Source organism: Labeo rohita, chromosome 3 (assembly GCF_022985175.1).
Source record: "Labeo rohita strain BAU-BD-2019 chromosome 3, IGBB_LRoh.1.0, whole genome shotgun sequence".
Classification (NCBI taxonomy): Eukaryota; Metazoa; Chordata; class Actinopteri; order Cypriniformes; family Cyprinidae; genus Labeo; species Labeo rohita.
The window spans coordinates 33,556,664-33,582,140 of NC_066871.1; the positions used below are offsets into that span (position 1 = coordinate 33,556,664).

Genomic DNA, 25,477 nt, shown 5'->3' on the forward strand with positions numbered 1-25,477 from the left:
TCAGACTAAATTCATTATTTGTTACTCAAAGTTTTTTTGATTATCATCAATGTTTAAAAACAGTTGTAATGTTTTTTTTTTGTTTTTGTTTTTTTGTGGAAACTGACCATTTTTTTTCAGGATTTAATGAACAAAAATACTTGGTCTCATGATGATAGTACCACCATGTACTATTCGTGACACATTCGATGTGAAATGTCCACTGCGTGGTGCTAAAAGAGTGTTCGTTTTTTCCCCCGGAACAGATGAACATACATGTGATACGTTTTATGTGACGTTGGTTTTGTACGTGTCACTGCAGTTCAGACTTGAAATGCCCTTTGAATGGTGCTATAACTGAAGAGTTCAGATGCAAAACCAGCTAAAAGCCATCTCGGTCAAAAATGAGATATTGATACTGAGTGAATTCTCTTGACACATTATACGTCCATCAAATACTTTTTCTTCAAACTCGCTAAAATAGCAGCCTCAGCCCAATCAGAAGTACCGGTAGAAACCTATACATCTGAGCCTGATAAAAATGCATTTTTTAAAGAAAAACGTCAGATGGATTTAGCTGGTTTTGCATCTGAACTCTTCAACTCCAGTGTCCCATGACGTTTCAAGATAATGTACCATCTGCACCACACCTAAACCTACCTGATAGTATAAACAAAAGTGAATGTGATGTAAAAACACAATCACAAGCATGCCATTTTAGCTTGTTTTTCAATCTCATCCTTCAGCTTTTTCATTATGTTTTCAGAGGATTCGTACCCAATCTTAAGTCCAATTCCATGCCGGCTGAGCTACCGAGCGCCTTGTTACATTTGGAAAGCGAAACATGTGGAGCTGTAATCATAACTGTGTATAAAAACAATAACAAGTGCTTGCTGTTTTACCACCTCTAGTGTTAATTTCTGTTGAAAACCGTAGTGATACGTACTTATTGGTACGTATTTTGCGTCTCGTGAAAAAATTCCCACAGGTATGTTTTCGTCATGAAATCTTGTAGCAACAGAGCAATGTTCAAGTCCATTTAATCGCTTATCGTCTCTTTCAGATGTTGCAGCTGCTTTACTGACAGATGAGGTTGAAACCCTAGATGTTGTGCCTGGCAATAAAAGGGCCGCCAAGTTTGAGAAGCTAATGACCAAGGAGGAGATGGAAGAGGAGCAAAGGTCAGTATTTTCCTTCTCCTTCAATCTGCAACAGCATCTTTGAATAACACAGGAGTGAAATCAATGTTTCACTGTTTCGCATTTCATATATATCTAGAAATGCTTGAATTGAACAGCGTTTCAAGCATGTGAAGTGTGTATGTGATGTATGTGAAGCCTACCCTCTGAAGTATGCAGAATGATGCTTTTTAGTGACTCTACAGTGCAAAAGTTTTTGGGTTTTCAAATAGCATCCTGTTAATGAATATATGTAAAACATCATCTGCAGTTTATTTTGTCTAATATATAATACTGAACTTGTATAAAGTTTCACTGAGTGAGTTTTGGAGATAACAAAACAAACAAAATAAGGCCTACCCAGATAAAATGTATTTTGAAGTGGAACAAAACCAGAGGATTTCAAAGCACTTGAGCACATAGTATAATGATAAGGGATGGACGATATCTTATCATTTGCGATATACTAGTAAAAACATTCCCCACGATAACTAGTCTTCCCGCGATAATAAGGATAAAGTCTAGTTGTTGACATATGTCTGTGTGCCACAGTGCGGAGTGACATGCTGAAAGGTGGGGGTGAAACTAGTATATCGCTAAATGAGGAGCTCCAAACTAGAACTGGTTTGGTCAAAACTGTGCAGTGCGACAAAATCGGTCTGAGCCTTGAATAACGGTAACTGTATTAGTAGCAAGTGTGCGATGCCGTTTTGCATGTGTATGAGCCTGTTTACAGACCTGTTGTCCAACAGAGATATCATTTATTGACATGCTTTTTCTCCAAATTAACTTCATAACATAGTCAAGTATTTGAAATAAGCTTTTGTGATCAGCCGTGGTTTCATATCAGTATAGTATTATAAAGGCTATGTCGCTTAGCATTGCATTATAATTATACTTTATCGTTAGAAAAAATACCCAAGATTGCTTGAAGAACAGAGACAAACCATATATTGTAGCAGTCGTATGTTTGTCTTCACGTTTCCTCAGTTAATATTTCTCTATCTGCGTTTTATTCAGCTACAGCAATCACTAGATTAGAGATTCCTGAAGCGTCGTCAGTACTATTACTTCTGCTATAACGCATATGTGGAGTTTCTGCGCAAGGGCGCCCCCCCCCGACTTCCGAATCAGAAAGAGCTTTACTGGCCAAGTGTGTTTCACACACTAAGGAATTCATCTTAATGTTAGGAGCTTCCAGTACAGAAAGTACAAACAATTTAATTCACATTCCAGTGAATTAAACAGTCATTACATTACGTGAGTAGTCAGTAATGCTCACAACACCCTATTTTGGGTAAAAATAGGAAAGATAATACTTTTCTCTAATAAAACAGTATTTCCCTGAATTATCGTCATTGATATTATCGCAATAAATACCATAAATTATTGTGATAAATTTTTAAGCCCATATCACCCATCTCTAGTAATGATATTACATTTTTCACGTTTTTGCACTGATAACTTGATATTTAGCCCCTGGAAACCAGGGGAACCCCATAAAATAAAAAAAAAAAAAATGTGTATTTTACCCCCCTGGAATACGATTTTTACTGGGGGCCCCCCACCGAAACGCGATTGGGCTAGTTTTGAGTAGCAATTGGGCGGGCTTTGTTGTGAAAATCTGGCAACCCTGCCTATGTTGTAGTTTGGAGGCATATCCAGTAGATCTGTTGTGAGGAAATTTTTTGTTGTTGCTGCTTGTAATTTTGGGCTATTTGTAGCAGTGTACTGCACAGCCCACCTCCACCCCACCCCAGCACTCACTGTGGTTATTTGGATAAGGAGGGTGAGATAGATGTTCACAGCAGTGCTCATATCTGCAGCAGACTGTCAGGGGCACTTGTGGGGGCTCAAGGTTTGTCTGGAGGTTCAGGCACACTCTGCCCCAGAGTGGGTGTGGTTGGTTTGTTTGATAAAACATATAGATAGAGCAGTGGGGCATCTGAACTAAAAATAAAACGGTTAACACAACACCATTTTCAACTAAAACGAAAATCTTTTATGCATTTTGGCTGTTTATTAACATGACAACAGTGTTTTCAGAGCCTGAAACTTTTGATAACTGGTTTCAAAGTGCACGTTTTTAAAAACTATACGATTAAAAGGATAGTTCACCGAAAAATGAAAATACTGTCATTAATTACTCACCCTTATGTTGTTACAAACCTGTAAAACCTTTGTTCATCTTCAGAACACAAATTAAAATATTTTTGATGAAATCTGAGACCTTTCTGAACCTGCATATGCTACTGACGCATTCAAGGCCTAGAAAGGTAGTAAAAACATCGTTAAAATAGTCCATGTGACATCAGTGGTTCAACCGTAATGTTATGAAGCTACGAGAATAAGACTGGTTGAATAAAGTCATTATTTTTGTTTTCCTTGCGCACAAAAAGTATTCTCGTAGCTTCATAAAATTCACGTGGACTATTTTAACTACTTTAAACAGCTGTGTTCAGTCAGGAATGCATATGTGTGCATGTGCATAGTGTTTGTACGATGTGCGTAGTCACATCGCCATCTACAGGCCTGGCATGAATAATGCAGCAATTTCGTGGCTCTGTATGTATGGAGAACATTTTGACATGTTTTTTTGGTTCATCTGTACACATAAGCTTTCAAAAACATTTCTCTTTTTAGTAAATTGCTGTTGTGTAAACATACCCTATAAGTAACTTTGCAACTACATGTCAACCAACTCTCATTAGAGTGTTAATAGACTGTTAGGGTTAGTAGAATAGGTCGACATACTTTATAGTTAGTAGAATGTCTGTTCCTTGAACATCTAAATAAAGTGTTAGCAGATATTAGCCAGACAGTCTACTAATACTCTACTGACTGCGAGTTGACATGTAGTTTAAAAGTTATTTGAAGTTTGTCGATTGTCTAAAGCTGACTATCATTATAAAGGGGTCATATGATGCGATTTCATGTTTTCCTTTGTCTTTGGAGTGCTACAAGCTGTTCGTGCATATATAAGATCTGTAAAGTTGTAAAGATTAAAGTCTCAAACCCAAAGAGATATTCTTTATAAAAGTTAAGACTCCGCCATGCCTTCCTAAAATGGCTCATTCAAACACACCCCCACAAATTCTGCGACACTGTGTGGGAAGATTTGCATATCACCGCCCAAATGTATACGTAAACAAAGAAGGCGCAACTGTTATTCTTGTTGTAGTATTGTTGTAGTATTGTTGCAGCTGCTGCTACGTTGTGGAGATGCTACTTGTTTCGTTGCGAAAGTGAAAATACTTTGTTTGGTGTTCCAAATGAGTACACAACTAGAAATTAGTGGTTAAGTTATATTTACATCAACACTTTTCCAGAGCGGTACAACGCAAATATTCGAGTATGTGCAGCGTATTTTTCGGAGGACTGTTTCCTGAACCTGAGAGAGTAGCCTACAATGCCGGCTGTGCACACTATAAAATGGGGCAATTTTATAGGACAGTTTGGTGCTTCTGACTCACAGCCTGTAAGTACATTTTCATATGTAAAGAATTTGCTACTGGCAAACATGAGTTTTGAGCTGTGTAGAGTAAGGCTTGTTGTTTGTCGTTTTCACAAATGCAGACATGATGTTACGTTAATGCGGCGTGATGTGACACAACGCAACGTGTAAAAAGTCGGTATGAGTAATTATAATCAGTAATTATGTCCTCATTTATAATGGATTTTATTGTATTTGTCTCATTGTGCTGGGACACGGCATCACAACATGGTAAGGGGCATAACATTTCCGTCACACGCTTGAGGTATTCGGCCAATCACAATGAACCGGATGGCTGGATAGTCAGAGTAAACCACGCTTTTCAGAACGATAAACTTTGCAAAGGTCTATGCGTTTCAGAAAGGCGGGGCAGAGAGGAGCAAAAATAATGTACAGTATGTGGAAAATGTGTTTTTTAAACCTCAAAATGCATTACACCAAATACACAAAATAATGTTCTGTTTAGCAACATCATATGACCCCTTTAAGGCAGATATGTGAATGTAGAGAACAGTGCTTGTTTTTTTTTGTTTTTTTTTGATAAATTTAGTTGTTCTTTCATTAAAGTCCATAAATAAAATAATCTCAGCATTTTTAGTTATTTCTGAAGTGACATTAAAGACATTTAAAATAGTTATACAAAAACATTTTCCAAATAAATGCTGTTCTTCCTAAGTTTAAGTATCCTGAAAAATAAAATAATTTTCTTCCACAAAAGTATGAAGCAGCACAATTGTTGTCAGTTAACACTGATATTAATAAGAAATCAGCATATTAAAATGATTTCCAAAAGATCATGTGAAATGAAGACTGAAGTAATGATGCTGAATATTCAGCTTTGAATCACAGTAATAAATGACATTTTAAAATATATTTAAATAGAAAACAGTTATTTTAAACTGTAATAATATTTCATGGTATTACTGTTTTTACTGTATTTTTGATCAAATAAAAGCAGGCTTGGTGAGCAGAAGAGACTTGTTTAAAAACATTAAAAATCTTTGACTGGTAGTGTATATATATTTCTTTAGCTCTTATGGATTTGTAGATATAGCTACCGTTCAAAAGTTTTGATTTTAATCAAATAAATGCAGTCTTTGTGAGCATAAGAGATACTTAAAAGAGACCAAAATAAAAAATTAAAAACTTTCTGGCCCCAAACTTTTGAATGGTAGTGTACATTTCCTGCATATTTGTAATTCCCCTCCCCTTTCTTTGAATGGGTTTACATGTGCAGAAAAGAAAAGAAAAGAAAAGGAAAAAAAATAAGGCAAGTTTTGCTCCATTAAATGTTAAAAATTGCATTTACATGAATACCAAAATAATAGGCAGGTATATGATTACTACTACTGCCTACGTATACAGAATTGAAGGCATCATGGGTGGATTCTCAACACGAAGGCTCTTCAAGATAGAGGAAGTAGTAAAGTAGTAGTACTTAGTACTGCAATACTAAAACATTTACATCAAATTCAGTCTAATTCAAAATGGATTGTTTTACCCAATACTTTATTTAATTTAGATAAATTAAATTGTATTAACTATGTAATTTAGCTTTAATTTAGAGTTTGCTAATGCCAAACTCCATTGAGAATAATTGAGTTAAATCTAGTGTGCTTCACATGAAGAATGCTATTTTTAAATATCCAAATTGTTCACTTATATTAGGTTTCATTTCAGTTAAGATGCTGCCTCAGATAGCAGGAGCTAATGTATTCAACTCAAACTCATTAGGTTTCAGAACCGAGTCTGCTGTGTCATAATTGTGCATGTAAATTCAGTCAGTGATTTGACATAATTTCTACAGTTCCCATTTGCAGAAGTCACTGTGTGTGTGTGTGTGTGTGTGTGTGTGTGTGTGTGTGTGTAGCTGTAGATTAGCATTTTGACCCAATAGCCCGAACCGGACTGGTCTGTACATAATGTCCTCTGCTCCTGCCCTTTATCTTTGCAGGATAGAGTTCACAAATGACTTTACAGCTCTTTAAACAACACCAGGCAGTATGCCTGTGTCAGACCACTGGTAAGGTATCATTTACTTCAGTTTGACCCCTGACACCCCCCACAGTCTCACCCCTCAGCCTCCCCCATCATCACCATGTGCTGACACACGGTGTAACACGAATATCTTCCCTTCCACTCACTTTCCTTATTCAGCAACAATTCATGTCCTGACATGCTGAGTTACAGAAATCATTCACCCCAAAATTAAATTCTGTCATGTGCTCACCCTGTTGTTTCAAACCTGTCTAAATCTGAATATATATTTTTTTTATTTGCTTGCTTGTTTGTTTATTTTTTAGTCTTAATTAATTAATTTATTTTTGTTTGTTTGTTTGCTTGTTGGTAAAGTCAATATTTATTTATTTGTAAAGTCACAATTTAGAAATGTATCCATTGTTATTAATTTCTTCATTCATTCATTCACTGTTTGTTTATACAAAATCACTGTATTATATTTATAAAGTGACTGTTTTAGTTGTGAACTCTCAGTGAATGAAAGAATGAATGAATTTTAATTAATTTGTAAAGTCATAATTTTAGATTTATTAACTTGTAAAATCACAGTTTATTTATATATTTTATTTATGTGTAAAGTCACTTTTTTTTTTTTTTTTTTTTTGGAAAGCCACAATTTACAATATTACATTTATTTGTAAAGTCACAATTTTATGTTTGTTTATTTCAATTAATTTTTTTCATTGTTTATTTATTTATTTATTTATTTATTTATTTATTTATTTATTTTAGACTCACTGTTTAGGTTTTATTTATTTATTTATTTATTTATTTATTTATTTATTTATTTATTTATTTATTTATTTATTTATTTATTTATGGTGGTTTACTTATTTGTAGACTTACTGTTTAGGTTTAAAGTATGTATGTATTTTTTTATTTATTTTTTTATTCACTGCTTAAGTTTAAAGTATTTATTTATTTACCTCTGTTTATGGTGTTGCATTTATTTATTTATTTATCGTGTTTTATGTATTTATTTTTTGTAGACTCACTGTTTAGGTTTAAAGTATTTTAATATTTTTGTTTGTTTATTTATTTATGTTTATGGTGTTTTATTTATTTATGTATTTATTTATTGTGTTTTATTTGTTTATTTGTAAACCCACTGTTTAAGTTTGAAGTATTTATTTATTTATTTATTTATTTATTTATTTATTTATTTCTATTTATGTTGTTGTTTTAATTTAATTTAATTTAATTTAATTATTTTTGTATACTTACTGTTTAAGTTTAAAGTATTTATTTATTTATTTATTTCTGTTTATGGTGTTTTATTTATTTGTTTCATTTATTTATTTTTGTGGACTCACTGTTGTGTTATGTAGTGTTTTATTTATCTATTTCTGTTTATGGTGTTTTATTTATTTATTTATTGTTTTATGTATGTATTGTTTTATTTATTTATTTGTAGACTCACTGTTTAAGTTTAAAGTATCTATCTATCTATCTATCTATCTATCTATCTATCTATCTATCTATCTATCTATCTATCTATCTATCTATCTATCTATCTATCTATCTATCTATCTATCTATCTATCTATCTATCTATCTATATCGTTTGTTTATTGTCCTTTTGCAGCATGATGTTGTATAAATGACTAACCACATGTTAGGTGGAAAAGAGAAGCTCAGACATTCTAGCAAACATTAGTTTTTGTGTTCCATGAATGAAAAACAGTAATATGTAATATGCGAGTGAGAAAAAATGACAGAATGATCGTTTTGGGGGTGACTTATCCCTTTAACACTGTGATCCGGCTGTTTCATAGTGTTTTAGATCACTGTGTCTTCTGCACATTATGGGTTAAATATCATGGTCCAGTGAACAGTCCAGTAGTCTCATCTTAAACTGGTCTCCTGCTGGTCATATTATGGGCTGTGTACACAAAGCAGAGTGGCTACATGTGTTCTGCATCTGTCTGAAAAGCCCTGGAGCTCAAGGGATTCATTGTTCTGACACATTACAGAAGAAAACGAGGGAAAAGCTCACAAATACAGGTCACTGAACACAAATGAAGGTGTGTGTGTTATGTGCAGCCCAAAGCATTATGGGTGATTTATATAGAATAGCATTAGTAGCCACTCTGATGTAATTACATTTGCAAGTCAGGAGACGTTCGATGGAGAACACATGATGCTACTTTGAATGTTAAGCAAAATAATATACAAATCAAAATAATGTATAGCGTTAATTTAATATAACTATGTTAAAAGAATGTATTAATAGATTAGTTCACTTCCAGAATAAAAAATCCCTGATAATTTACTCACCCCCGTGTCATCTAAGATGTTCATGTCTTTCTTTCTTCAGTCGAAAAAAATAAGGTTTTTGAGGAAAACATTCAAGGATTTTTCTCTATATAATGGACTTGAGCAGGTTGAAGGTCCAAATTGCAGTTTCAATGCAGCTTCAAAAGGCTCTACAAGATCCCAGCCGAGGAATAAAACTCTAATCTAGCAAAATGATTGGTCAGTTTTTAAACGGAACATTAACAAAACCTTCATGAATTTCATTCAATTTAAATTGTACATTCTTAAATTTGAATTATAGCTCTGTATCTGATTTGCAACCTCAATTTATACTCGGTTGAATTGGAATTTACAGGCATTGTGAAACTTTGAATTATGACTGAATGATGGTGGTACATACAGTTCAACTAAGGACAATTCTATAATGCATTATTATAAAAAAAAATCTCATGTGGAATGTGCGGCATGTCATCTCAAGTAATGCATGCATAATCCGATGCTTTGTTGTAGTAATAATTGATTGTCCCAGTGAACGGTATATTTAGAAGAGATTTACTCTACCTTAAATGAGTAACAGATAATATTCAAATTTGACCTTTGATATAAAGGGAGATGAGAGCTGAACCAAAATGTTACTGAAGTTAAATTATACTGAAGTAGAATTAGATGTCATTAGGAGGATACTTCCTGTGTGGTTTTTCCACTATAAACTTCCTGACTGCGTATCTTTGCATGTGTTTTTATATACACTAATTATTGTGCTCTTTGGAAATAAGGTTCCAAAAGCAGTGATTCTGTAGAAGAACCATTTTTTTTGTTCCTTCTCGGTGTGAAAAAGTGAAAAACTATTTAAAAATCTAAAGAACTTTTTTGGACAGGTTCTATTGATAATAAAGGGATAGTTCATCTAAAAATTAAAAATTCTGTCATTAATTACTCACCCTCATGTCGTTCCAAACCCGTAAGGCCTTTGTTCATCTTCAGAACACAAATTAAGATATTTTTGATGAAATTAAAGAGCTTTCTGACCCTGCATAAACAGCAACATAACTACCACGTTCAAGGCCCATAAAGGTAGTAAGGACATCATTAAAATAGTCCATGTGACATCAGTGGTTCAACCATAATGTTATGAACCTACAAGAATACTTTTTGTGCGCAATATTGATATTATGAATAATAATGTCTTTTTATACCATAAAGTCCACGTTTAACTGTCGTATCTTAGTTAGTCGTGACTATTTTTCTACCCTCTCTCTGATCCTTTGAGATAAAGCATCTGTTTCTGAGTGCCCAGTGGGCATCATTGATGTGTAAATGTGGGCAGTCATGTGTTGATGCACATGCAGTCCATACAGTTTTCCATTGTACGCCAAGCTCCTTTATCTCAAAAGATCAAAGGAATTAAATCCTCATGATGTCACCTCGAACATTTTTGTAAGTCACAGTAGCACATGCTTCACATCATTTGAAATTGCCGTAGCATTGAGCCACGGTCTAACTGACTAAATGTGACTGCATGAAACCAAATGTGTTTGGTAGGGCACTTTACTAACATGACTACAAGCATCTCTCCTGAATGTTTCCACGACTCTGATGGGTTTCAGTTTAACCGCTGCACGACTAACACGCGCTGCCAAGCCTTAATCAGTAACATCAAAACACCAGACCTGCTAACGGTGAGTGACATGCTCCTGTATTTGTTCCACTAATCAACATATATTTATCTTGCGTCAAACTAAAAGTTCACCCAATAATGAAAATTTGCTCAACCTAAGGTCTTCCAAGATGCAGATGAGTTTGTTTGTTCATCAAAAAAGATTTGGAAAAATGTAGCATTACATCACTTGCTCAACAATGGATCCTCTGCAGTGAATGGGTGCCGTCAGAATGAGAGTCCAAACAGCTGATAAAAACATTACAATAATCCACAAGTAATCCTTCAGTAAAAAAGTAGTCTTGTCTGAATGATAAAAGAAATGTGTGCAAATCAAGCACTATTTACAAGCAAAAACAATTCAGTTTTGTTATAGACTCATATTTTGACCTGAAGCTACGGTGTAATAAAAATGTCTTAATGATAAATTCATTTTTTACAAACATGCAGCTTTTCACTTCGAAAGATTTTAATTGATGGACTGGAGCCATGTGGATTACTTATATGTTTTTATTAGCTGTTTGGAATTTCATTCTGACGGCACCCATTCACTTGCAGTGAACTGGTGAGCAAGTGATGTAATGCTATATTTCTCGAATGCTTGATTTATTCGCTTCCAGATTGAAATGATAATACATTATATTTAAAGGCTGTTTTCTTAAAATGAGTTTTTCTCTCCTGCACTGGTTCAGAAATCTTCACCTCAGCAACATTTAAACCAGACTTTGTTTTATTCCTGTTGATATTCTTAAGGTTTTACGGACGGATTTGTTCATATATCATCACTTGATTTTATATTTAAAGAGCTAGTTCACCCAAATATGAAAATTTGATGTTTATCTGCTTACCCCCAGGGCATCCAAGATGTAGGTGACTTTGTTTCTTCAGTAGAATACAAACAAAGATTTTTAACTCAAACCATTGCAGTCTGTGAGTCATATAATGGCAGTCAATGGCTACCAAATCTTTGAGAATAAAAAGAAAAACATACACCAACAAAACCAAATTAAACCCTGCAACTCGTGATGATACACTGATGTCCTAAGACATGAAGCAATCGTTTTGTGTGAGAAACTGAACAGTATTTATATCATTTTTTTTTACCTCTGAGTCATGCTGACTCAGATGCTGTGCAAGCGCTCAGGACAGTAGGACATAATGGTGAATCAGAGGTAAAAAATTATGTAAATACTATTCAGTTTCTCACGCAAACCGATTGCTTTGTGTCTTAAGACATCAGTGTATCGTCACAAGTCGCAGGGTTTAATTTGGTTTTGTTTGTGTATGTTTTTCTTTTTACTCTCAAAGATTTGGTAGCCATTGACTGCCATTATATGACTGGCAGACTGCAACGGTTTGAGTTAAAGATCTTCGTTTGTGTTCTACTGAAAAAACAAAGTCACCTACATCTTGGATGCCCTGGGGCTAGGCAGATAAACATCAAATTTTCATTTTTGGGTGAACCATCCCTTTAACATTGTATTCCTAAAAACATGGTGGAAATGTTGTTTTTTTTTTTTTTTTTTTCTGGCTTTTGAAAGTATTTTCTGATTTATAAAGAAAAACATTAAATATGTGATATACAAAATGAAACAGGAATTTTAATCTTGGCTTTATCCAGGTGCATATTTAATTAGACAATGCCTCATTTACATATATGTGGCCCTGGCCAACAAAACCTGTGTTAAGTAGCAGGGGTATATTTGTAGCAATAGCCAAAAATACATTGTATGGGTCAAAATTATCGATTTTTCATTTAGGCCAAAAATCATTAGGATATTAAGTAAAGATCATGTTCCATGAAGATATTTTGTAAATTTCCAACTGTAAATATATCAAAACTTAATTTGTGATTAGTAATATTGCTAGGAGCTTCATTTGGACAACTTTAAAGGTGGTTTTCTCAATATTTATTTATTTATTTATTTTTTGCACCCTCAGATTCCAGATATTCAAATAGTTGTATCTCGACCAAATATTGTCCTATCCTAACAACTGTACATCAATGGAAAGCTTATTTATTCAGCTTTCAGTTGAATAAATCTCAGTTTTAAAAAATGACCCTTATGACTGGTTTTGTGGTCCAGGGTCACATATAAACATTGCATTTCAGAAAACTTGTAATACAAAACAAGTGTCTGTAGTATAATAAATCACCTGGGGAAATTATGGTGATATTTATCTGAAAAATTTCTAAAAATCTTACCTTATTTAGAGTTGCTAATATGTTTGTTTAATTGATTGTGTTTCCGGTATGTTTCTCTGTGGTTTTGCTAGTGTGAATTCATGCGTGTGTGTGTTTGTACGTAGAGGTACTATGTGTTCCTGGAGACTTTCCTGTGAATTGTCGGAGGCTGTAGCTTTATAACACTGAATACCTTTTTGTTTTTATTTTTCAGAGATGCGGAGTAAGCTGAAGTTGAAGGATGTGGAAAAACTGTGCTCCCTAAAATGAACCTTGAGGACCTTTGAGGAGTATTTGTTTGACTGTCTCTGAAATGTCAAAATGGAAATTTACCATTGTGCTTTTAGTCTTTTTCTTCTTTGTTTTTGACCTGTGAATAACCTCTTAAAGCAAAACACCAAAGAACATACGATTATCTTTTTTTTTTTTTTTTTTTTATTTAGGTTCAACTAGATCGAACTATGGCGTTATGAAAAGCCTATTAAAACACTGTGATGTTATGGTTTACATACAGTTCATTTAGTTTACGATTTGGAAGCCCTTTTGTAATAGAAAGGGATGGAAAATGGTGAACCAGTGGTTTATGTAATTGTTTTTTCTTAGATTTGAATATCGAATTCTGAAATTGAGATTTCTCATATGATATGAAATCATCTTGTGCCTTTGTTGAGCATCATGTGTTCTTGAGTCAATGAGTCAGCATTCAGTCTCACATTCTGCCCATCCTGCCCTTCTGAAATACCGTTGTTCCCCCTAGTGGACTCACACATCTATGACCGTCACAGGCTGATGGGAAAAATGCTTGCACTGCAAAGTCAAGACATGTACATGATGAAAAGTAGAAACCATGTGGATTTTTTTGTTGTTGTTGTTATTGGATATTATGTTAAAAAATAGGTGAATCTCATTGAATATTTTATGAGTGACATTTCATACCAGAATCAGAAGAGAATAGATAAGAAATTATAATTTGCATAAAGAAAAATAACGCTTATTTTTAGAACTATTATGATTTTTTGCATTCTAAAAAATTCTAAAGTAATATTTTACTGTAATATTGTGATAAATTTAATTATTAGTACTACATGTGATCTGCATTATTGTAAAGAGAGTATCATTTTGATTTTGTAGTGAAATATGACTTTGACATGGTTTTGTGAGATTCACCCTATAGGCTTTTGTAATATCAATAAAAAGCCACATTTAATAAATGTCTCATTGCATCATTTTGTTATGATACACAGTACTTAACACAAAGGAACACCAAACAAAAATATAACAATTTTATAGTTCACAATAAATAAATAAATAAATAAATTTTGTCATCATTTTGACCCACATGTCTTTCCAAACCATTATTAGTTTCGTTTTTTCTGCTAAACACGAAAAGACATTATTTTGAAGCACATTAGTAATCAAACAGTTGCTGGTAGCCATTGACATCCATTGTGTTTTTTTTTTTTTTTGTTTTTTTTATTTACATGCTGTTGATGTCAATGGCTACTAGCAACTGTTCGGCTACCAGCATTCTTCAAAATATCTTGTGCAAAAAAAAAAAATAAATAAAAATCATACAGGTTTGGAACAAATTGAGGGTGCGTAAATGATGACAGAATTTTAATTCTTGGGTGAACTGGCCCTTTAAGCTCTTTTTGAAGTGACTAAAACAAGCCTTATCAGTGATAAAGACTCAAGATAGCCGAGTGTGTGATTTTTCTTTGTCATTGTGTTTGTGTTGTAGGGTACAGCAGGAGCAGCTGGCTGCCATCTTCAAACTGCTCCGAGAGAATGAGGACACGTTTGGAGAGATGACGGAGGGAGATGTGGAGGAACAGCTCAAACTTTATTCGCTTTAGTCTGACCGTACACACACGCAGTTTCATATAGGACAGAACATGGGCTTTTCACACTGCGGTTGACCCGGGTTAACATCTGTAGCACTGTTTAAACTTACTGTACATGGTTGGAGTCACAGAAAATCCAGATTTTTATTAAAGTAATAGTAGGGTTGAGGGTTAAGCTGCGTTTAATGCTCGTACACTGTAAAAAGTAAAAAACACAATTTGTTGAGTCATCTTAAAATAATAATTTGTTACCCTGTTGTCTTAAAATTTTAAGTTCAGTCAACTAAAATAAGTTCAGTCAACTTGAAATGTTTAGTTGTACTAAGTAACAACTTGTATGTGTTTGCTAAACTTAACAGATGGGTAAGTAACCCAGCTGCCTTAAAATTTTAAGTTGATTCAACTCAAATATCTAAGTTGTCACTTAGTATAATTTAACATTTCAAGTTGAATAAACTTTTTTTGAGTTGACTGAACTTAAAATTTTAAGGCAGCCAGGTTACAAATTATTTTAAGTTGACTCAACAAATTGTTTTTTTACAGTGTAATTTGAAAAGAGTTCACCTTCAACCCTAAAATATTAATGTGGAAAAACTCAGCTTGATCTCCACATGATCACTGTTTATGATACACAGATACTGTAGTGTTCTCATGAACATATCAGCTGAACTTTTTACTCATTTTCTAGGTTTTTTAGTGTGTGAATTGGAAATGTAAATAGTCTTGCATTTCTTTTGATGCTGATATGAATTAATGCTTCACAAACAAATTCTGATCTGTTATATATAACTCATATTGCATTTCACGGTTGCGTTTTCTATGTAGATTGTTATAACTCTTTTTGTTTGTTTCTATTTACTTGAAGAACAAATATATATTAAAATAGGATTTGTATTTCCTTCAACATTTTTGAAACTTATTACCTTTTAGCCTACTCATAAACATACCACAAACATGGCCAAACATGTTTTTTCACCAAGAGAGAAAGAAAGAGTCTCCCTTACATCAAAACAGGCCCAGACAGTGTTAATTGTGGAACAAATGGGACATTTCAGGCGATCAATGTCCTTTGTTTAAGACGAAAAAAAATTTAATTGTTTAAAAACGATGTGCTACACTGTGACAGTGTGAAAGAAGATGTGGGAAAACATAGGCTAAATGCAGCCAATGGATTAAATTTGTTTAAAACAGCATCTGAGAAAATTAACATTCAAACGAGGGCTGTGAGAACCAAAGACCTTAAACTAGAAAAGTTAGCAGTTACACAATGGCAAGTTGTCGAACAAGTATTTCGACAAAGTAATGGAAACTGTTTCTGAAGTAATATATTGTTTCACACACGTGCACATCATACAGTTTACAGACGAAGAACATGCATGTTTAAACATGCGTATAGTGGCAACAGCGTCATTGTTTACCGACTGATATAAATAGAGCGTGACGAAAAATTCTTATTTTTTATTTTGTATTTCAAATATTTAAATAGGACTTTATAGATCTAAACGCGGTTTGTTGGAACACGCCACACCTCTTGCAATACTTTGAACCGCCCAAACTGTTATCGGGCGATTTAAACATTTGTTGCGGGAACGCGACTCATTGTTTTAGCCTACAATCACCTGGACGCCGAATCGTCGTACTGCTATTACCTGTAAATTACCAGCACTGAAATGGCTGACAACATTAACGGTACGTATCATTTGTTTATACTGTGCTGTGTTAGATATTAATTTATATGTGTAAATCGTTATACAAAAAAATATATTACAAGAATTGTGCCATTTTATGTAGCCTAATCCGCTTTAGTAGGCTTCACATTGCGCTAAATGTTTTTTTCTGTTTGCAGTTGACGAGGCTCGAACCGGCGAAGACAAAGCAACTCCTGGTAAGTTGTTTACACGTTTGCTTTTCTCGTGGCTTTTGGTAAAAAGTAACGTTAGGCCTATTTTTCACTGCACGTGTGTTTCAGTGTTTGAAAAAAACTTTACTGTAAAGTAGGCTAATTTAATAACAACAAAAACTATTTTTTTTCAACAAAGAGCGTGCTCTTAAGTTGAAAAAATTAGGAGCGTATTAATAAAAAACTATCGTATGTACAACGAAATCTGTTTTTCTTTAATAAATGTATACTAGAATACATTTGCAAATAGAGTTAATTTATCAGAATACAAAAAGTACACGAGGTTTTTAGATATTTCTGTTTCAAACTGTAGGCCTATTTATTGGGTGTTTAAACAGATTAGGCCTATTGTGCAGATACAATCTGTACAGACATTTACTGAGTTTATCTATATCATCTGTCTATATACAGAATAATATGTGACCACAAAATCAGTTGTAAGAAGCACAGGTATATTTGCAACAGTAGGTAAGCTAACAATACACTGTATGGGTCAAAATTATAATTTTTTCTTTTGCCAAAAATCTTTAGGATATTAAGTAAAGATTATGTTCTGTGAAGATATTTTGTAAATTTCCTACGGTAAATATATGAAAACCTAATTTTTGATTAGTAATATGCATTGCTAAGAACTTCATTTGGACAACTTTACTGGTGATTTTCTCAAATTTTTTTGCACCCTCAGATTTTCAAATAGTTGTATCTCCGACAAATATTTTTTCTGTTCTAACATACATACATCAATGGAAAGCTTATTTGTGACCCTGGACCACAAAACCAGTCATAAGTGTAAATTTTTCAAAATTGAGCTTTGTATGTCATCTGAAAGCTGAATAAACAAGCTTTCCATTGATGTTTGTTAGGATAGGACAATATTTGGCGGAGGTACGACTGTTTGAATATCTGGAATCTGAGGGTGCGAAAACATCAAAATATTGAGAAAATCACTTTTAAAGTTGTCCGAATGAAGCTTTTACTAATGTATATTACTCAAGTTTTGATATATTTACAGTAAGAATTTTACGAAATATCTTCATGAAACTTGATCTTTACTTAATTTTCGAATGATTTTTGGCATAAAAGAAAAATCAATTATTTTGACCCATACAACGTATTTTTGGCTATTGCTACAAATATACCCCAGCGACTTAAGACTGGTTTTGTGGTCCACGGTCACATTTATTTAGATAAATCTCAATTTCAAAAATTTTTAAATTATTTCAAATTTCTTATTTCAAAAAATGGACCCCTATGACTGGCTTTGTGGTACAGGGTCACATGTGTGTCAAATAATGTAGTTAGATTTTCCATCCTTTTAAGGTGCAGTCTAGACAAAAGCCACAAAATTTTACATTGAATTAAATGCGAAACATAGTGTAACCAAAATACCAATATTAACCAGGTAAAAAGAACTTCATGCATATTGCAGGACTTTTAATTATGAACAGGTTTAAAATACACATAGACTCTTATTTTGAAATGTCAATGCTTTACTCATTCTGGATGGTCAATAAAACAGATAAGGGGGATAAAATATGCACTCTTACAACCATCTACAACGTATTCATTGATTGCGAACTGTTCTGAAACTGCAAGCCTTTATAATACACAACAACGTCATGTTTTGACTTTCAAATATGCAGCACTCATTTTTTTTTTTTTTTATGAAATCAATGACTTTTGATGTTTGTTAATAACGTAGTAATAATAACATTTGATAGTTATGGGGCCCAAAATAATCTCCAACCAACCACCCCCCTTTCAAATAATCTTGTTGTGAAACGATGATCATGTTGGAAAGGATATATATATATATATATATATATATATGTAAGAATGAGTGTAAGAATGACCAGCAGTTTGGATTTTTGTGAAAATTTACACTTTTCTTTTTGAAAATAGTGCCAGAGCAAGTAAAGACCTTAGAAGTCTTCAGTATTTCAGGCCTAAAACCATGTGGACCTAAAACATGGGCGAGTGATAGTCAAAGGGGTGTGTCCTCTTACACCAGACACACAGAGGATTGTTTTAACGACACACGGGACACAGGAGATTTCATGCTGTGCTAGAAAACGAGATGGGGGGTGTCTGCTGGAGTCAGTGTGATGGTTCTTTGAACTCTACGACCCTTCATTCCTGCTGATTTTACGCCCCGATCCTGGTGGAATTTGGCTCACCTGGAGGGTGAACTTTTAAAACAAAGACCTGTGAAAAAAGTCAAATGATAAGCCTTTTTTTTTTTTTAATGTGAGAGGGTTTTATTTATTTAAAAACAGCTAAGTTTATGTTGTTTTACTAGGGTTTATAGAAAAATGCATCTATCTATATGCAAATACATGCCGTTTAAATTAGAATTGCAGCTTCAGGTTGCACTTTGATTTAAATAAAAGCAGATCATATAGATATTACAGCCTAAGGCTCATTTGAGGTTACATAAAGACAGTTTTGTGGTAGACATTTATCATGTGTTTCAAGTGCCTTGAACCACCCAAATTGTTGGCATATTTAAAGGATATGTTTGCCACATGTCAGCCTATTGCGCATTGTTACAGTGTTGGCAGTATGTGTAAATAAACAGTGTATGCACATTCTCCATGTTTCCTCCACCCAGTTGATCTGGAAAGTTATCTGCTTGCTGACGTAAAACTTATCACTTTGCATCATGCTGTTGACAGTTTCAGGGCTTTTGCTGAAACATTTTTGAACATTTATGTATTCCATCTTACAGTCAGATTGACAGAGGGGCGGCACCAAAAATCAAAAGTGCCTAATGGCTGTTGACTTTTTCAACATTTTTTGCATTTCTACTGCATAGATGTTTAAGTTTAATTTCAATAGCCTATCTTGCCAGCAGTGAATTAACCCTTTTAACCTTAGTTGCGGGTGTTTGACAACTTGCTGAACACTGACTTGTCGTACTACTGTGACCTGTAAAGTGCCTGTGCTAAAAATGGTTTAAAGTCAGTTATAGTCGGTCTGTTGCTGTAGTGTGTCAGTAAGAAATATCAGTTTACATTTCTAAACATTCATTTTGCCATTAATTATAATAATCCAGTGAGATTTTTGTATGGAGCACAGGCTGTTGTCAGACTCCTTGTGCAAACAGAGATGTGATCTCTCCATCATTCAATCCAGTCTGTCTTAAGAAACAAAAAACAGAGACAGACTAAATCCAGAAGAACTGTGGCAACATCTCCAAGATGCTTTAAGAGTCCTATACCTACAAAGCTACAGTACTATTAAAATTTTTAGGCAGTTAGGCACATAAAATGAGGATGCTGTCAAAAACAATGTCATAAATAGATTTTCTTTATCAATGAACTACTGTTAACTAAAATAAAGCATTTGATGTGACCATCCTTTGCATTTATAGTAGCTTTTGCCCTAGATGCACTTGTGCATAGTTTTTCAGGTAGCTTTGCAGGTAGGTTACTTGAAACATCTTGGAGATGTTGAAACATTTCTTCTGGATTTAGTCTGTCTCAGTTTTCTGTTTCTTCATGTCATTCCAGAGACAGACTGGATGATGATGAGATCAGATGTCTGTGTGGAGCACTGGCTGTTGTCAGACTCCTTGTGCAAACAAAAATCTCACTAGATTATTACAATTAATGGCAAACAGAATGTAAACTGATATTTCCTACTGACACACTACAGCAAAAGATAGAAATAACTTACTTTAAACCATTTTTTAGCTGGTGAAAATACTAGTGGACTTTTGCACAGTACTGTATAGTTTCTTTATTCATATGTTACACATGGTTTTTTTAAAAAAAGTGTATGACTGTTGCAATCTTCACAGGCATTTTTTTAACATCTGTGTTTAAAACCAAATTGAAATTCGACAGTGGTCAAAACAAAATATTTTAAGAATTGTGTTCTGTTGGTTTCGTTTAGCCCCTTGCATTTGGGGCTGTTTTGTATAGAAGCCAGATTCCACCACTGAATAAAAAATAAAAAAATTCTCAGAATTGCCTGATATAAACTTGCAGTTTTGTGTTATACAGACAACATAGCGAGAGAAAAACTCACAATTCTGACTTTTTTTTTTTCTCGCAAATGCAAGTTTGTATCTCACAATTCTGACTTTTTCTCAGAATTGCATGATATAAACTCTCAGTTGTGAGTTATAAAACCAAAAGTGCAAGATAAAAATGTGCATTTCTGACTTTTGATATAAACTTGCAGTTTTGTGTTATACAGACGACATTGCGAGAGAAAAACTCACAATTCTGACTTTTTTTTTTCAGAATTGTGATAAACTCTCAATTGCGAGTTATAAAGCCAAAATTGTGAGATAAAAACAGGCAATTCTGACTTTTTTCGCAAATGGGAGTTTATATCTCACAATTCTGACTTTTTCTCAAAATTGCATGATATAAACTCTCAATTGTGAGTTATAAAGACAAAATTACAATTCTGACTTTTGATATAAACTTGCAGTTTTGTGTTATACAGACAAAATTGCGAGAGAAAAACTCACAATTCTGACTTTTTTTTTTCGCAAATACGAGTTTGTATCTCACAAACTCTTAATTGCGAGTTATAAAACCAATAGTGCAAAGTTGGCTTTATTTTTCAGAATTGCGACTTCATTTCTCAGAATTGTGAATTTATATATCACAATTCTGAATTTATTACTCGCAGTTGTGAATTGTGAGATAAAAAGTTGCAATTACCTTTTTTTTATTTTTTTTTATTTGTTAGTTAGTGGCAGAATTGTGCTTCTTTAGTTTTGACCCAGACAGATTTTTTTATTTATGTACGTCTCTTGCCCAGCCTTTGCAGCATTAAAAAAAAACTGATCGCTTTATTCATTTGAACCTAAACGTTTATGCAAGCAAAATGAAATTATGAACATTTATGTTGTTTCATTGTTTTGTTAGAAATAAATGTGTACGTTTCATAAATTTGGACTGTTTGAGCAAACATGAGTAATTTAATTAAATTCCATTCATTTGTAAACACTGGTAATTCTCAGATTATATATTCTTTTAAATATCAACTTAGATTCCACATCAGTAGTGTGGAACATTTTTAAAAAAGAATCAAACAATTTAAAAATGTTTTGCATGAAGTTGCTTAAAAGATACAATGTAGATTTATTTTTTAAACATCTTATATTTGCATTTTTTAATTAGGCTGTGATTGTTTTATAAAACAATGATTCTTTGGGTTCAAACTGACTGTGACTGTGAATGTGAAAACCGTATATAGATTTTGAATGCATTATGAGGGTAAAGCTACACAATATGCTAAACAAGGCTTTTTTTCTGTTTTCAGTTGACAACGTTTGTCTTGTAACAAATGGCGAACAGAATACAACTCAATTTCAGCTTGTTACGCCATCAGAAGTCCCATCGTCATGTGTACCTGATAAAACAGCAGCCCTGGATAAGCTCATAACGGAGGCATCGGTACCTTTGAGTGACGGAGGTGTAACAGCAACGCCAGGGGATTCACCCCAGTCTACAGCACCCCAGAGTCCTGAGCCCAAGTCCAGCGGATCCAACATGTCCACCTTGAAATGTGGGGAAAAGCGTCCAAGGGAATCAGACGAACACTCTGTTGCTTCTGTGAAGCGTCGTTTGAGACCATCGGAGGACTGCGAGGAAGAATGTAAGCAATAAACATCTGTAATGATTGTGTATTTAAGTTATTGCATGCCAATGCAAACAAATCTTCTCTTTCACAGGCGTACCAGACTACGACGAAAGATGTGCCGAGCTCTGGATCGATGGTGAAATGGCTGCTTGTGAGGCTTACGAATTATTAAAGTCAAGAAGGAACACTCAGCCCCCACATGCTGTTCGACAACACGTTAATAATGTTTCTGTCCGTCAGCCTCCTACGCAGAATGACATTGCACATATTGCTCGAGCTGAAGTCCTAGCCAGTTTTCAGTCCCTCACAAACTTGATTCGTTTGAGTATAGAATGGCGCAGAGCTGATTACATCGAGGTGATAAACGGACTTCGTGGACTCAATAGGAATGTCACGGGGGTGGCAAACGAACTCCGTAGTATGCGAACTGAACAAAGACAGGTGTTAGATGCAATCTCTCTTATGAATGAAAAAATGAACGTCATTCAGAGGTGTGTGTTAGACATGCACCAAGAGATGGTTACTAGAAAATGATGCGCCTGCTTATTATATAGGAATAGTGATGTGTTGAAGCCTTTTTGTAAAATCTTTTTCATATAATTGTATTGACGTGATTTTTTTTTTTTTTTTCATTTTAATGGTGTGCATGCTTGTTTTTAAAAGTCATTTTTGTGTGTTATTTTACTAGTTTTTAAATAAAGTTTCAAAGTGGTCCCTAAAAGACGTCACACTGATTTACATGACAGTCAGCCAAATATAGTTTTATGCAAAAGTTTGGGATCATTTGCATATTTGGATCTTTTCCAGCAGTGACTGTATGATTTAGAGATCCATCTTTTCACTGAGGACAACTGAGGGACTCATATGCAACTATTAAAAAAGGTTTAAACATTCACTGATTCTCCAGAAGGAAACATGATGCGTAAAGAGCTGGGGGGTGAAAACTTTTAAATTTGAAGATTGTGCTTAATTTGTCTTCCGGGAAACATGCAAGTATCTTCTGTTGCTTCCGAAGTGCAGTACTAAATGGAAAAATAATGATAGTCCAACAAGCTAAGAAAAATTTACACATCTTCATTCTGTTCAAAAGTTTTTACCCCCTGGCTCTTAATGCATCGTGTTTCCTTCTGGGGCATCAGTGAATGTTTGAACCTTTTTTTAATAGTTGTGTTTGACTCCCTCAGTTGTCCTCAGTGTGAAAAGATGGATCTCAAAATCACACAGTCACTGCTGGAAAGGGTTCAAGTATGCAAAAGATGTTAGTAAACTGAAGAATCTGCAGGACCTGGAGGATTTTTCTGAAGAACAGTGCTCAGTTTAACTGTTCAGAACAAACAAGGGACTCATGAACAACCATCACTAAACAAAAAAACAGTTGTAGATCATCTGGGTAACCACACACAGTATTAAGAACCAAGAGTTCCCAAACTTTTGAAGGGGTTATTTTAATAATTTCAGCTATTTTTGTATTTTTTGTAAACATCTTTTATGTAAAATGTCTTACTCAGGACTGTACTAAATAAAAACATATCATGCATTTTGTATGATCTCTCTTAATTTGTTCAAATTGCTCAAATTTTCACAGATTCTGCAAGGGGTTCCCAAAATTTTGCATAAAACTGTACTAAGCAGGATATTATTTTCCGAGTAATGCAGAACTGTTTCTGTCATGTGCTTTATTTCTGATCTGGTGATGCACTGTTTTGTGACTCCTCTTGAGATTAAAGTATCCCCTGCATCTCATACACTGGGGAGGCCGCTACCTGATTGGTTCCTATTTCTAAAGCCCACCCCCTCACCTATTCTTAACCATTAATGAGCTGCCAACCTAAACATTTTCTCCTAACAAAAAAAAAAAAAAAAAAAAAAAAACATTTTCTCCTAACAGGAAAATATGGAAGCCTTTTTCCACCACTGAATAAATGAAGAGTTCAGATGCAAAAACAGCTAAAAGCCATCTCAAGTCAAAAATGAGATAATGATACTGAGTGAATGCTCTCGACACATATTATACGTCCATCAAATACTTTTTTTTCAAACTTGCTAAAATAGCAGCCTCAGCCCAATCAGAAGTACCCGTACTTACATAGAAACCTATACATCTGAGCCTGATAAAAATGCATTTTTTTTTTAAGAAAGACATCAGATGGATTTAGCTGGTTATGCATCTGAATTCTTCAAATGTAGTTAACATCTCGCAATTATGACTTTTTTTTCTCAGAACTGTGATATAACCTCACAATTGCATGTTAGAAAGTCAGAATTGTGAGATATGAACTCAAAATGTAAAAAAATAGGTCAGAATTGTTGCTGATTTTCTATTTTCTGCAGAATTGGACTTTATAACTCAAGTTTATATCTCACAGTTCTGACTTTCTAACATGCAGTTGTAAGTTTATATCACAGTTCTGATAAAAAAAAAAGTCATAATTGCAGTAAGAAGTCAGGATTGTGAAATATTAACTAGTAATTCTGACTTCTTGCAATAATTCTCAACTCACAGTTGCAAGTTTATATCTCGTAAGTCTGAACTGCAGGATAAGAAGTCGCAATTATCTTTTTACAGGCTTCCATATAAAATACCTTTTTTTTCGGGTCAAAATACCAAGGCAATCACAAGGTAAAACTCCAAAATGCTGATTATGTAGGCAATTCATTGCTGCTCGCCGGTCTCGACTCCCACGAAGAGCTCTGGAAGGATAAAAGGAGGAGTGACGACAGTGGAAGACGAGAGAGGACCGGGCCTCGACTTTATTTTGTGTTTTGTGTGTGGCAGTCGTCCGTGAGGGGCAGCCGCTTTACTTTTGTGCTTGTTTTTTTTATTATTAAAGTGTTTATGTTTGCTGGTTCCCATCTGCTTCTTCCTGTTCTACGAACTATTACAATAAAATATTTATTTGCTATATATATGCACTTTATATATATGCATTTTTAAGGTAGCTTCGCATATGTCACCAGTACATTAGGACAATTGTTTTACACAAGTTTTCACCAGACATAAATCCTAAATATGCAACATATGAACATTATAAAGCCAGGTTTAAAATTTCAATTGCTTAATTTTGTTGACATTTGAATGGCTTTTATCTTTTTATCACTCCACCTGCCTGTTCTTTATTGTTTATCTCACTGTAGAAGTATGTGTAGTATGTTCTAAAATCTCACGCTGAAATATCAAACAGAATTATCTATAGGGTGTGGTGTAGCAATTTTTCCCACTGTAATAGCTTTAACCGTAAATCAGGAGTGTTGTCATGTGTAGCCTATAAACAGGTAAAGTGGCCAGCTTTGTGCTTTAAGAATGATTTGTCTTCATGACTTTATTTATTTAGGACTTCGGTTTTTAGAACAGTGCCTCGCCTC

The 25,477-nt window shown here is 34.1% G+C and overlaps 1 protein-coding gene across 4 annotated transcripts in view; it reads left to right on the top strand.

Moving 5' to 3' along the window:
- Positions 1-21,933, top strand: part of si:ch73-366l1.5 (FILIA-N KH-like domain-containing protein) — a 40,969-nt gene extending 19,036 nt beyond the window's left edge. The window contains exons 4-8 of one of the 4 annotated variants that reach the window (XM_051106673.1): positions 1,043-1,160; positions 6,605-6,673; positions 14,508-16,299; positions 16,457-16,495; positions 21,794-21,933. In XM_051106673.1, coding sequence (XP_050962630.1) covers positions 1,043-1,160; positions 6,605-6,638 — 152 coding nt within the window. In that variant the 3' untranslated portion in view covers positions 6,639-6,673; positions 14,508-16,299; positions 16,457-16,495; positions 21,794-21,933. Of the gene's footprint in view, positions 1-1,042; positions 1,161-6,604; positions 6,674-12,980; positions 13,207-14,507; positions 16,300-16,456; positions 16,496-21,793 lie in introns of those variants that run through there. The other 3 variants (XM_051106672.1, XM_051106674.1, XM_051106675.1) reach the window with 3 other exon arrangements.
- The last annotated feature ends 3,544 nt before the right edge of the window (positions 21,934-25,477 follow it).